The sequence below is a fragment of the Lipophrys pholis genome (assembly GCF_963383615.2).
Source record: "Lipophrys pholis genome assembly, chromosome: 9".
Classification (NCBI taxonomy): Eukaryota; Metazoa; Chordata; class Actinopteri; order Blenniiformes; family Blenniidae; genus Lipophrys; species Lipophrys pholis.
Window position 1 is genome coordinate 25,513,016 of NC_137639.1, and position 13,983 is coordinate 25,526,998.

At 40.6% G+C, this 13,983-nt stretch overlaps 1 protein-coding gene across 1 annotated transcript; it reads left to right on the top strand.

The window, feature by feature from the left end:
* Positions 1-1,186: 1,186 nt before the first annotated feature.
* On the top strand, positions 1,187-12,821 carry pde11al (phosphodiesterase 11a, like; the record flags this gene model as incomplete). Its single annotated transcript, XM_080472142.1, has 20 exons — positions 1,187-1,960; positions 2,735-2,893; positions 3,976-4,065; positions 4,459-4,599; positions 4,711-4,775; positions 4,995-5,115; positions 5,215-5,290; positions 5,380-5,447; positions 5,548-5,640; positions 7,395-7,445; positions 7,596-7,742; positions 7,830-7,937; positions 8,403-8,512; positions 8,614-8,704; positions 9,291-9,391; positions 9,631-9,708; positions 9,815-9,878; positions 10,697-10,771; positions 10,908-10,991; positions 11,080-12,821. The coding sequence occupies 20 exons, from the start codon at positions 1,187-1,189 to the stop codon at positions 11,344-11,346; spliced, it is 2,763 nt and encodes a 920-aa protein (XP_080328268.1). The 3' UTR covers positions 11,347-12,821.
* Positions 12,822-13,983: the final 1,162 nt, after the last annotated feature.

The window sequence follows — 13,983 nt, forward strand, 5'->3', positions numbered from 1 at the left end:
TGTGTGTGTGTGTGTGTGTGTGTGTGTGTGTGTGTGTGTGTGTGTGTGTGTGTGTGTGTGTGTGTGTGTGTGTGTGTGTGTGTGTGTGTGTGTGTGTGTGTGTGTGTGCGTGTGCGTGTGTGTGTGTGTGTGTGTGTGTGTGTGTGTGTGTGTGTGTGTGTGTGTGTGTGTGTGTGTGTGTGTGTGTGTGTGTGTGTGTGTGTGTGTGTGTGTGTGTGTGTGTGTGTGACAATTTGTTTCTACAATAGGGAAATTCTGTTGCGAATTCCACCTATTTTGTTTTGGGTTTTTCTTTCAATTCTGTGCAACTCTGGGCAAAAATTGTTGCAGAATACAACATTTCCTTTTGACTGTTTTCACTTTCTTTCTCCATCTATTCAGTCACATTCTGTTAGCTGGAAGCCAAGTGCCCTTGAGGTATTCAAAGCAACATTGTCAGTGCCGCTTTTATTCTTTTACAGCCACTCTGTCTGTCTATCTATCTATCTATCTATCTATCTAGTCTGTTGAAAAACAACAATGCTGCACTACTCACATTGTTATTGTGTTATTGTCCTGTATAATTCATAATTCTAATCTGACATCTTATTCTAATATGATATTTGTATTCCCATTATATGTTGATTTAAACTGTTCTTTGGTCTACATGCAGACTCATTTTTCTACACTGTCCATAAAAAAAGGCTTTTGCTGATGGTTTTAAATGTAAATGAATCATCAAATTGGTATACTGGATTTTAATAGGAGCTCTGCACAGAGTGTCTCTGGTGGTGTGGAATAAAGAGAGCGAGTGAACAGCCTGCCCTGCAGTTTTCTTGTTTGTTCTCTTCCAATTCTAGGGAGTATATAGGCGCCTGTTTTTCAACACCTCTGCATAGTAGGTTATTCCACTGAAATCCCTGGAGGCACAACTCAATCCAGATTTTGACTGACAGCTGTAGATATTCTCTCAGCTCATCAGTTGCATGTCAGAGAGTGGATCTGTTTGAATACTTCTGCTCTCAGTATTCCATTGAGGAGTGCCTCTACTATGGACTGGCTCTTGGAGGGATTTCATGCACATGTTCTGAGAACATCACTTCTTGGAGAAGCTCGGCTGTTGTCGCCTCACTCCGCAAGCTCACTGTGACTCTTTGGTCTACTACATTTGAGAGTCTGATTTTGCTCCTCTGAGCATCTTTTCACCATGGCAGCGTATGACTTCTCGGATATAGAGGCGTTTTTGGACGGCCACCCGGATCTCTTCGAGGAATATCTGGTTCGGAAAGCGAGATGCGATCAGGTGAGCAGGTGGTTGAGGGAGCATCAGCCAACCAGAGGAACCGCAGCCGAGGAGAAGCGCGGCGCGGCCATGGAGCCGCTCTGGCCCGCGGGCACAGACGCGCTCCGGCGCAGATCGTCCCACATGGAGCTGCGACGGAACTTCGCCCGGTCCAAAGCCACCACCACACACCGGACGTACGACGAGCATGTGAGCCTCAGCGAGCACGAGTCCCAGTCCAGTATGAGGCGCCGCGCGCTCCTGCGTAAAGCCAGCTCGCTGCCTCCGACCACCGCGCACATCCTGAGTGCGCTGCTGGAGTCCAGGGTCAGTGTGCCTCAGTACGCATCCAGCGCCATCGACTACAAATACCGACTGAAAGAAACCAACGAGAGGGAATTCTTCTTGGAGTTAGTGAAAGATATCTCAAATGATCTGGATCTGACAAACCTGAGCTACAAGATACTGATCAATGTCTGTATCCTGGTGGACGCAGACAGGTGCTCGCTCTTCCTCGTGGAAGGACCCGCTCACAAGCGCACGCTGGTGTCCAAGTTTTTTGATGTGCACTCGGGCACCACAGTTAGACCATCATCCAGCACTCTCAACTCCAATGAAGTGCAAGTGCCGTGGGGAAAGGGCATCATCGGATATGTGGCAGAGCATGGAGAGACTGTTAACATCTCCAACGCATATGAGGTAAAATGACCACAACATTTACGATATTTTATGCAAAGCCAAATAAGTCCTTGCAGCAAATGTGGTAACCAAATTCCAACTTATGGGAATCGGTGTGTCTGTACTTGTAAAACAAACGTGAATTAAAACAACAAACTTCAGGTTGTTTGCTTTAGCCGCATTTCCTTATGCGAAAATACTTCAAAACACATTTTGCAGTCAATTTGTGTCTGGCAGATTAAACCTGACAGTGAAATGCAACGTTGCCCCACTTCTCAGAGCTGAAAGTTCGTGCATGTCGCAGTACACAACAAGAAACAGAGGGTTGTGGTTAATTAGTTCATTCATGTCAGATTAAAACACATCCTCCTATAGTAACCCAACAGAAAGTGAAGGAAGAAAAACGTTGTAATTCACACATATTGTCAGCTCCCACAAGCCAGACTTCACTAGTTGCGCACCACATCATTATATCACGGCCCTGGGCTGCTCGGGAAGCTATACAGCAGCGCGATGATACTTCATCCCCCTGCGGTCTGTTCCTGCGATAGTATAGACAGTTCTATGTAAGCAATGGGGTCTATCTCAGCTTTTAATAAAAACAATTGCATCATGCAGAACCGCAAGTTTGGATGACCAAGAATCACATCCAGCAGTTGCGTCAGGGATGATTTACTGTGCATGGCACATGCGCGTAAAGCTGAACTGTGGGGACGCACCAGGTCAATTTCAATGATTGCAATGTATGTGTTTTTAAATGTGGCTGTGGTGTTTGTTTGTTTTTTTAATTCCCAGGACCATCGCTTCAGTGACGAGATAGACAAGTTAACCGGCTACAAGACGCAGTCCATCCTCTGTATGGCCATCTGCAACAGTGATGGTGAAGTCATCGGTGTTGTCCAAGCAATTAACAAAAATCCTGTAGGAACACCCTTCACCGAAGATGATGAGAAGGCGAGGAATATCGAGTTTGGATATATGTATTTATATATTAATAAACAAACAAACAAAAAAACAACACCCCTCATCCATGCTATTACAGTGTTTCACTTTCACAAACAAAACATTCTGGATAATTCATCATCCTTAGTTCCTCTGTGGCTGTTTGCACAATAAAAGGCATTTTAGAGATGGAGTTAAGATTGAACTAGAAGTACTCTGAAGCTTTTTAATGGCCAGGGAAATGGGGAATTGTTCCCTTGGAAGCAAAATACTGGCAAATATATAATAAGAAGAAAAACGTTTACACGAGTGTGGGTCGTTACAGTAAATAATGTCTGGCTGTGTGATAATCCCTTACGCGCCTAGGTAGATATATTTCCCACTAGCATGTGATATATACATTTGAAATAGATTTAGTGGATAGATGCACGTATCACCCTTTTACTTATGGCTCTGCAGTTTATTAATACAGCTTTGTTTGTCAATGAGCAAGTAAAACAAAAATCCCTGTAGATTGTACAAGCAGTGTGGCAATAAAACACGAAAATGATTCATTGGGAAACAGAAAAGCAAATTAAAGAAATAGAATACACACAGGTGCTTATATATGTATTTATTTGTAGCAAGCAGATTTTGCCTGCCTCTGCAGAAATACACCAGAACATAGAGTAGCGAGCGTTTGTCCACTAGGTGGCAGAATGAAGTTGTGGAAAGGTGCTGTGAGTTCACATAACTTGTCTCACATCAGCTTCAAAGACATCAAATTCTGAGCAGTTTATATGATTTTGTTATGAATCTAAAATAAGACACTAAATTTAGCAAGAGCCGGGCTATTTATTTCTCCTTTCATGCTATTTTGCGGCATCAGTGGCACTGCGAATAGAAAAACACTTGATCTGCCAGCTTAATGCTCCAGATACCATACAAGATTGCTTCCTTTATGTCCATAGTTTATCATCAACACATCTATCAGAGACAAATTTGCACACACACATTCACTCCGTCTCTTCTGTCTTCTGGTAATATAACAAAAAACAGCTAACATTTGTGGTTTTCATATAAATTTCATCAGTTGTTTTGTTCTTTTTACTCAGGTGCTGCAGATGTATCTACCATTCTGTGGAATATCAATTTCCAATGCCAAGTTGTTTTCGGAGTCTCGTAAAGAATATGAAAGGAGCAGGGTGAGAATCTATAAGTTCTCCTTTCGGAAATGCTTGAAAATTGGAGAAATGCCGTCAATATATGTTTTGATATTACATATACAGAACTGTGGAGTTTAATGGAGTAGCTTTCAATCTGTGGGCCTGTCAGGGAGCTTGAGGGCGTTAATAAGTGGCAGGCAAAACAGGTAATAACATTTAGAATTAGAGTTATTGCAAGTGAAATAGAGATGCATTGAAGAACGGTTAAATAAGCTTTAATGCAAAACCCTAGATGTAAGAGTTTTAGGGTATGTACAAGGGCTTACTAGATATTTTAAACTTCAGTGGCACATGTAGTTGCATGATTGTCCATTAATGATAGAAAAACGCTGTGTTGGTAAGTATGGGTTATAGTGTTGATTGTTCCTGCAGGCTTTGTTAGAGGTGGTGAACGACCTGTTTGAGGAGCAGACTGATCTGGAGAAGATCGTCAGGAAGATTATGCAGCGAGCGCTGACCCTCCTGCAATGTGAACGCTGCTCTGTGCTTCTTCTGGAGGACATCGACTCACCTGTGAGACATTGTTGGTCCTTTAGTGACCTTTTAAATGATTTCAACTGTGGCTCAATAATGTAGTTGCTAGTTGTGGTTATGCATGTTTTTTATGGTTTGGTTTTTTTTTAGGTCGTGAAGTTCTCCAAAACCTTTGAGCTCATGTCTCCTTTGTGCAACTTGGACCGTGACATCAGGTGAACTTTGTGGATAAATGCTCATGAGTATTCATTCTTTCATTGTACTATCACAGAAATACAAAGCATGAATGCCCACACGTGGTTATGATCATCATCCACCGAAAAAACTTGTCATGCTGGATTTAACACACTCTGTACTTTCAGTGTGTATTGTGGTTGTTTATTACGTGTAAATTCTTGGAAATTGTTTCCTCTTCGGATTATTGGCCACACCAGCATGGAGAAGTTATCCTGTTCCGACTGGTTGATCAATAACAGCATTGCTGAGCTGGTGGCTTCCACGGGACTGCCTGTTAACATCAGTGATGTGTGTCAGGACCCACGCTTCGATGCTGAGGTGAACACACAAGAAAGGCTTTTTCAGACTCAGTATAGCTGCTATAAAACCTTCATTTAAAGAATATATACGAAGACATTGTGTTTTCTCTCCTTCCAGGCAGATCAGGCCTCAGGGTTTCACATCAGATCAGTGTTATGTGTTCCCATCTGGAATCGAACTCATCAGATAATTGGTAAGTTGCCAGAAATGTAGTCAATTTCATCGTGTTTGGTCGGCAGTTTTCATGTTACAGTCAGTGATTTAACTGTATTTTGTGTAAAGGGGTCGCTCAAATCCTGAACCGCCTGGACAGGAAGACTTTCAACGATGCAGATCAGAGACTATTTGAGGTGAACTGAATAATAATCCGTTGGGTCAAAAGACTGCATATCTTTCCGCTGTTGCATCCGATACACACTGTTGTAAATCTAACATATTCTCTATCCGCAGGCGTTTGTGATATTCTGCGGTCTTGGAATCAACAACACCATGATGTACAACCAAGTTAAGAAGACATGGGCCAAACAGTCTGTAGCTCTGGATGTAAGAATGTTAATTACCAATCTCACTTGCTGATATACAGTACAGAGTTAACTGCTAACACAACGTCTACAAGACAGGATACATCCTGGAAAGGTTGCCAGTATATCACAGGGCAAACACAAAGAGACCAACAACCACAAACACTCACAATTTAGTGTCACCAATAAACCTCATATGCATGTTTTTGGACTGTGGGAGGAAACCAGAGGAAACGCCACACAATATTTGAACCCATGACCCATAATAGAGTGCAGCCCACTGCTCCATCATGTGGCTGTTAAAATGTACTGTTAAATGAAAACTCCTCGCTCCCCCCTCTATTATAACTACTTCTCCTACTACTGTAATTACTACTAATTAAGACTAGCATTACTGCTGCTAGTTAAGGGCTGTTATTACTACTACAACTACATTAATATTATTACAAATACTCTTATTTATGACTAAGTACTAGGGCTATTATTACTGCTGCTACTGCCATTATCACTACTACGACTACATTAACATTATTACAAATACTGTTATTATAACTAATTCTATTAGAAACTGCTACTGCCACATTACTACTACTACTCTAATGACTTCTACTATCACTACTACTAATGCTAGTGCTATATCAACAACTAATACAATTATTGCTGCTTCTATTACATCTGCTAGTTACTTAAATTATTACAATTTCCACTACTACCAGAACTGATTCTCCTACAACTACTACTATTACAAATAGAAAGAAGTAAGAAAGCTGAATGCGTCTCATAGACTTACTCATTTTATCATACAAGCTTGTTAGCCTTTTGTAAAGTAAAACACACGTATACCAGCTAAAATGTTCTACATTTGAACGACTTTACACTCCATGAAGAGTTTCCTCAATGGAAATTCATTATGAAAAAAATAAGATAATGCACTTTACTCAACCGATACTAAAAAAACTACTATTTTTTAATAGAATATATTCTAAATAAACACATAGTTTAATTGTACACGTTGAATTGAGTCCAGATGTTTCATTTCACACCTGTATGAGCAGTTCTACAATAAATTGTAACTGACTACAGTTAATCTCAGCAGAAGCTCCATGTTGTGCTCCACTGCCCGGTATCTAACCCTTGCAGTCACATTATCCTCAGAAAACATGGTTCTGCTTCTCACCCATAAATATTTTATCTGCGCTCAATAATTCATGATAAATACAAAGTGTCGGTCTTCTCACCTCTCATCAAAGCCAAGCACACCGCTGGATTTCTGTCATGTAATCTTTGCTGCTACTTTTCTTCCCGTTAGGAAATTCAGAATGTGACAAAAGCAGAGACGCACTTCCCCCCAGTCTTTACATGTAAGATGAAACAGAGGAGACGTATGGGAAACAAATGTAAACGCAAATGGGATTGATAATCTTTAGTCGTGTTGACTCTCTTTCACGGGCTTTCACTTATCTCAGGGGTTTTTACATCGTGCAGTGGATAAACCCCCCTAAAGGTGCCCCCAACCGCTCACGCTGCTATGTCGCATGCTGACAGGGTCATTTCTGCTTGAATGTGGGCTTTCCTACTGTTTTTCACATTACTATGGACTTCTGTTGTAATACTGATAATGAGTTGAGTTCTGCGTGTTTTATCAAAATGATTACTAGTTTAACCTTCCAACAATCTGCTACTTTTGATGATTTTAGAGGAAGTCTGTCCCACTCATTAGATCACCATCTTGCTTTAGCTGGCTTACTGGTTACTGTTTGATTTCTACTGTCTCAGATGCTGTCCTACCATGCTACCTGCTCCAAGGTGGAAGTTGACAGACTTAAGGTAATACTTGAATGTCAAAAATTAGAAAACATCAATCAATGCATATAAGTTTGGAATCACTGGTTTTAATGCTTGCAGGTTTTTATCAATCGCCATTCTGTAAATGTTGTGTGGCTGTTTGACTGACATCTCCGCCGTCTCTCCCTTAAGGCTGCCAAGATTCCCCTGAGCAGCGAGCTAGGCATCGACGAGTTTCACTTCAACGACTTCTCTTTGGACAATGACGCCATGATCACAGCTTCTCTCAGGATGTTTCTTGAACTTGGAGTTGTCCAAAAGTTTAAAATTGACTATGAGGTCAGGAAAATGTGTCCAGTAACATGCATGTTTATCAGTCCAACGATTACACGTAGCTACACTGCATCTATATCTGTTCTCTTGAAGGTCCTGTGTCGGTGGCTTCTGACCGTGAGGAAGAACTATCGCACTGTGGCGTACCATAACTGGAGGCACGCCTTCAATGTGTCGCAGTGCATGTTCATAATGATCACAGTAAGTTTCTGGAAAGAGCAGTTGACGTCATGGATGTGGAATGTCTTACGTTTGAGTATTGCTTTGCATAAACACCTAAACTTGAAGAAAATACAATAGTCTGAAAAGTCTGAACTAAGGGACTATCCTATCCTACAATCCTAGCCTACTATCCTATCCTATCATCCTATCCTACTATCTTAGCCTACTATCCTATCCTATTATCTTAGCCTATCCTATCCTATCCTATCCTATCATCCTAGCCTACAATCCTATCCTATCCTATACACATTGCACACATTTGAGCGGTTTAGGGTCAATAGATAACCTCAAACACATGTCTATTATTCCAAACCCCATCCCAGCCTAGTTTAGCCTATATAAACCCATCAACGAGAAACATAATTATAATGATAATTAGTAGAAATGAAAATACGAAGGCAATGTAATGATATCATTAGTGAGAATATGGTTTCCTCCACACAGACGGCGAGTTTCCAAGATGTCCTGTCAGAAGCAGAGATACTGGCACTGATGGTCGGTTGTTTGTGCCACGACTTGGACCACCGAGGCACCAACAACGCATTCCAAGCCAAGTATGTCGCACAGGCCTGAGGTCTGAGAGACAGATGTCTTGCTCATACCGGACCTAAAGGTGTCACAGTTCTAAATATTCTGGGTATTTTTTTGCCTGCAGGACGGGATCTGCTCTGGCACTGCTTTATGGGACATCAGCCACTCTGGAGCATCATCATTTCAACCATGCAGTCATGATCCTGCAGAGTGAGGTCAGGCCAGCAGTTCTCCTCTGTTACAGTACTTATATACTTTTTAGTTTTACTGTATTATTGCTGTTAGCGGAAGACGACGACATAAAAACCCAAATGCAAGCAGAAACTTTAATACAAAACAAAACACATGCATTCATTTTTCCTTTCTCAAAGTGTTTTTAATTGCTGCTGCAACCACCGGGCTGCAGAGAGCCACTGTGGTGCAGGTAGAGCTGTGCACAAACACTAATGACATCCAAGTGCTGCTGTGTCTCGGGTGTAGTGCATCAGGAACTGTGTTCATCATTGATTTCTGTTAACAGGACAGAGAAAGTCCATACACACTGCTAATTACCATTGCTAATGGGAGCTTCATTTGACAGTGAGCGATGACTTTACCGATGCACTGCATTTAGGGAGCCACTATTAGTCAACCTTGCAGTGCTTTTGTGTGTGTGTGTGTGTGTGTGTGTGTGTGTGTGTGTGTGTGTGTGTGTGTGTGTGTGTGTGTGTGTCTGTGTGCGACTGTGTGTGTGTGTCTGTGTGTGTGTCTGTGTGTGTGTGTGTGCCCCCTGTGAACCGATGCATTTTTTTTTATTCACAGGGTCACAATATCTTTGCAAATCTCTGCTCTAAGGAGTACAGCAACATGATGCAGCTCCTGAAGCAGGCTATTCTCTCTACAGATCTGACTTTGCACTTTGAGTAAGCAACTTATTTTTCAATTGCCCAGTGAGCTGGAGATGTTGATGTTTAATTTAAGAGGTAAAGAAATATGAGTTTGTCATTTCTTACATGCATTTTTGCTAATTATCTGAAGTCCTCTAAATTTGTGTTTGACTACAGAGTGCCTGTGCGGTCTTGAACTCTAAAGTTTTCTTCTTTTCTGTCTTTTTTCTTCTTTTATCTCGCGCAAATCCTTGACTGTCTCTTTGTATTGCAAGACGAAGGACCAAGTTCTTTGAATGTGTTCTGTCGGGTCAATTCAGCTGGACAAATGAAGGACACCGAGAAGTTCTCAGGTCTTTACATTGCAGTAATAAAAAATAAAACAAATTCTCCTTGACTCTGCAATCGCAATGCCTGAATAAGGAGCAACAAAATGAGAATTTTAATCTTCATCAACAGGTCTATGTTGATGACGGCGAGCGATCTGGGTGCCGTCACTCGTCCTTGGAAGATATCAAAACAGGTTTGAGTCCCTGTGATGAAAATTGTGTTATTTATCTGTAAAAGTATTTAAACAAGAGTTGTCATATGTCCATAGCATGATGTGACAAAAAAAAGTCACAAAATCTTCAAATATAAAATATAAATCTTGTTTTTCAAAGTATTCATCTTGAATTAAAAAAGATAATTGTTTCACCGGCAGATTTTTAATATCACTGAGACTACAGTACAAGTTATTGCGATTGTGAGAAGTAAAACGTCTCCGAGGCAAACAAGTGGAAGATGTCTTGTTTTTTTTCTGTGTATGTGAGGAGATGCAGTATTAAAATAAGCCTGGGAAGATATTTCGACTTGAAACCTGCAAGAGTTGGAGCTTTTGAAAGGTTTTGAAGACAGGCTTCATTTTGAATCGTAAATGTAGGTAAACATATAGGAGATATACATAGTCAAAGTTGTGGTTTTGGTAGAAGTTTTCAACTATCAAAAAGAGCAAAAAGAAACATACATAGAAGAAGAAGAATCAGTCATGGATTGGAGGATTATTGTAGCTCAAAGGGTATATAGAAGGCAGTGAGGGATATAGTGGATGTATATAGTTTAGGTTTGCTAGAAAGACACCCAATGAATCCCAGTTTACTTTCTAATCCGCTGGCTTCCTTGTATTTGTGCATCAACTGTGTTTTATTCAAATAATTCAAGTTTATTTAGAAAGATCAAAGAGGGTTACTGGACAGGACTGCTTGTAAACAAACATTCACAGTATTTACAGGAGCACAATTAAAACCGTAGACGAGGAAAACATAAGGGACATGTAAATACAGATTCTATCAATTCTCCAAGGTTGCAGAGCTGGTGACAAGTGAATTCTTTGAACAAGGCGACAGGGAGAGGTCTGAGCTGAAGCTAATCCCAGCGGTAAGGAAATCAATGTTATTGTGAATTATTGCTGGATTACACCCAAACCATTTACTTAATATAACTATGATGTTGATAAATATGTTTTATATTCACCTCTAGTTATGAATGACAGAATCTCATCATGTCTCTGTAGGCCATCTTTGATCGCAATCGCAAGGATGAGCTGCCCATCTTACAGATAGAATGGATCGACGGGATCTGTAAACCTCTTTATCAGGTAGAAAGATCTTATGGTGGTATTTAGCAAAAAAACAGCGTCAATAAAATCTGCACGGTTGGTGTTGGAAATTATTTGTCTCCTCCAGGCGCTGCTGAAGCTCAACAGGAAGCTGCAGCCAATGGTCGACGAGATCGATGCAAATCGGAGGAAGTGGGAGCACCTCTGCTCGTCCAACCAGCAGACACGCAGCGCCTCCAAGTCCAGCCTGAGCTCTGAACCAGGTCAGATTACCGAGTGCTGTGAAGCCGCAGAAACACGCCCAGAATCCGAAGAGCATGAGGATCCAGATGAAAGTACAAAGTTTGGATCAAAGTCCAGTCCTGAACTGAGGAGTGTTGTTGATGAGCCCTGAGCTGATGGAGTTTTAGCTGATTGTTAGGTTTTACACACTGGATGGCAAGCATGGGATTTATAAGCTGTGATTTTCTAACACATGCACTACTTTACTTTATCTGGATAGATGAGATGTGGTGTTAATCTGCTGGACATACTGTTTCCCAAAATCATCATTGTGTTAAACTCAGGTGTGGGATCAACTCCCATTGCTAAAAACAAAACAAAATAACTCTATTTGAAGGGCCGTTTCCCCATTTATACCTAAATATGTAGAAAAGAGCTCCATCACTGGTGTAAGAACAAGCAAGAGACTATTTAAACCAAAGAGGGCCAACTGATTACTTAATTGTTTTGTTTTGTTTTTCTATTTGGAGGAGCTACAAAATCGCAAGCCTTCACAAAACAGAGAGGAACCACTGTGACATGTTGTAAATTTTGCCACTTTGAATGTAGACTGGAGCATGATCTTGTTCCTGAATGTTACTTACTGACAGACTGTCTTACCTCATGTGCAAATCTTTTGGCTTGCATGGCATTTTCTTTCTTATGTTTGTAGATTAATAGAGCTGCTTGGATGTCAGCTTGCCTTGTGAAGTGCATGCATACATCAGTATATGTCAGCGATATGCATTACCACATTTTAATGAGAACGACGCTTTGTGTTGTATTGATGAAATAAGTGAGATTGCAGATGAAATCTAAACTCCAGAGGCTGGTAGTGTGCGCGTGTGTGTGTGTGTGTGTGTGTGTGTGTGTGTGTGTGTGTGTGTGTGTGTGTGTGTGTGTGTGTGTGTGTGTGTGTGTGTGTGTGTGTGTGTGTGTGTGTGTGTGTGTGTGTTTCACTGCTGAGAAAGTGCTGACAGAGCAAATAATTTTATGTGTGAATGTGCTGGGACTGGGTAACTTTGTTTTTATTATTTTTGCAACTCAATGTGTTTCCTTACTACTCACCTCAATATTTATTTTCCCTTTACATGTGCACATAAGATTAACGCTGGTCGGCAACACCCAGGCTGTGTACGCACTGGCTAATTAGTGGATCGGAAAACTGACCTATGCCTCCAAGTTTCTTTGTAACGTAATCTACTGTGTGTAAAAGAAAAAAAGTGTCTTTTCATAAGATGTGTAATGTGTTTGCGTCCACGTATTTGCAGATGCATGCTGATTATGTTGCATGTCTCACAGTGACACAGAACATTGTGTCGATGCCTTCGACTGCCCGATGAGATTTGCTTTGCATCAGAAAGTAATGGACATACTTTAGTGTTGTAACTTAAGAATACAGGTACTGCACTATTATCGACGTGGAAAGATTTCTATTTTCGATCACCAAATTTATACATTCAGTATTTTTCATAACCCAGGTTCTATATTTATATGTGTCCCCTAAAAACACCCAATCAGCCAAGAAACATAAGTGTTTGGTATCAGATGAAAGAGAGTTTTAACTCCGTCTCCGTCTGGTTTGTGTGAATAAAATGCTTCGCCATGAAAAATGTTTGTTGTTACATTTATGTAGCGTGTACTATTTCCACCTGCTTACTAAGAATGTTTCCATCACATGAACCAAACAAATGAAATATAGGATTTGACATGATAAGCGAGTGTGAATGAAATGAAGACTGTTACATGATGTAATGTGCTAATAACTCATTACAAAGAGAAAAATTTTAACACAGTTAATTGCAAGCCCGTGTTAGTTTGAATTAGTGATGAGTCGTGGCCCTAAATGAGAACTATCTTTATTAGAGTGGATCAGAGCAGATGGCTGCATGGTGGTAGTTTATCTCAGCTGGTTTGTTGCTGCTTCTCCCCGTTCCTCGTCGGTTTATCGGTCTGTTTCTTTTAAGAGCAGGGTGTTATGGTGAAAACTGCATCCATAAGGGTTTGTACTTACAGTTGAAATTACAGACTGAGTAAGTAGAATGGACAAAATAATGTGTGTGTGGTTATTTGACTCCAAACTAATGAGTCCAGAACGTTAAGTCAGCTCAGCTAATGTTACACAGCAAAGCATCTGCATGCATACAAGTAAACCGCATTAATTATCATTTTTAAGCAACTCATACAGTATCTTCACTAAATGTAAAAAATAATAATAAAATAGTTACTGTAGTGAAGCACAACCCTGCTGATTGCATGTGTTGGCACCATGGATGAAGCTCAATGACTCTTTCACTGAAGCTCTCTGTTGGAGCAGATTTTTTTTTGCATTTCATTGATGATGAAAGAGTTGCAGCAAATTGCTCTTCAGAAAGAGGAAATAAACGTGTGACCCAGTCTTTGCACAATACAAAAAAGTCTAAACCTGTTGTCAACAGCTGCACGTGAGTAATTGTACTAATTAACCTACATAATATCGAGTTCAGGAGAGACTAAAAATGAGGCAAAGCTGACTCATCTTTGTCAAAATTGGATTATTTATAGAGTTTTGTGACTAAAATAGACGATATTTGCATTTCTGATGCTCAGCAGTCCTGTGATTGAACCATCTGCTTGGAATAGATAAAAACGGCCTACATTGCAAAACAACTCTTCTTATCATTGATCTCTGATAATAGCTGTAACAATGTTGACTTACCCTTTTCAGGTCATGCCATTACAGAGCTAAAGGAATGTAACGGAGGCATCAAAGCCCGCCAGTGGGTAAAAA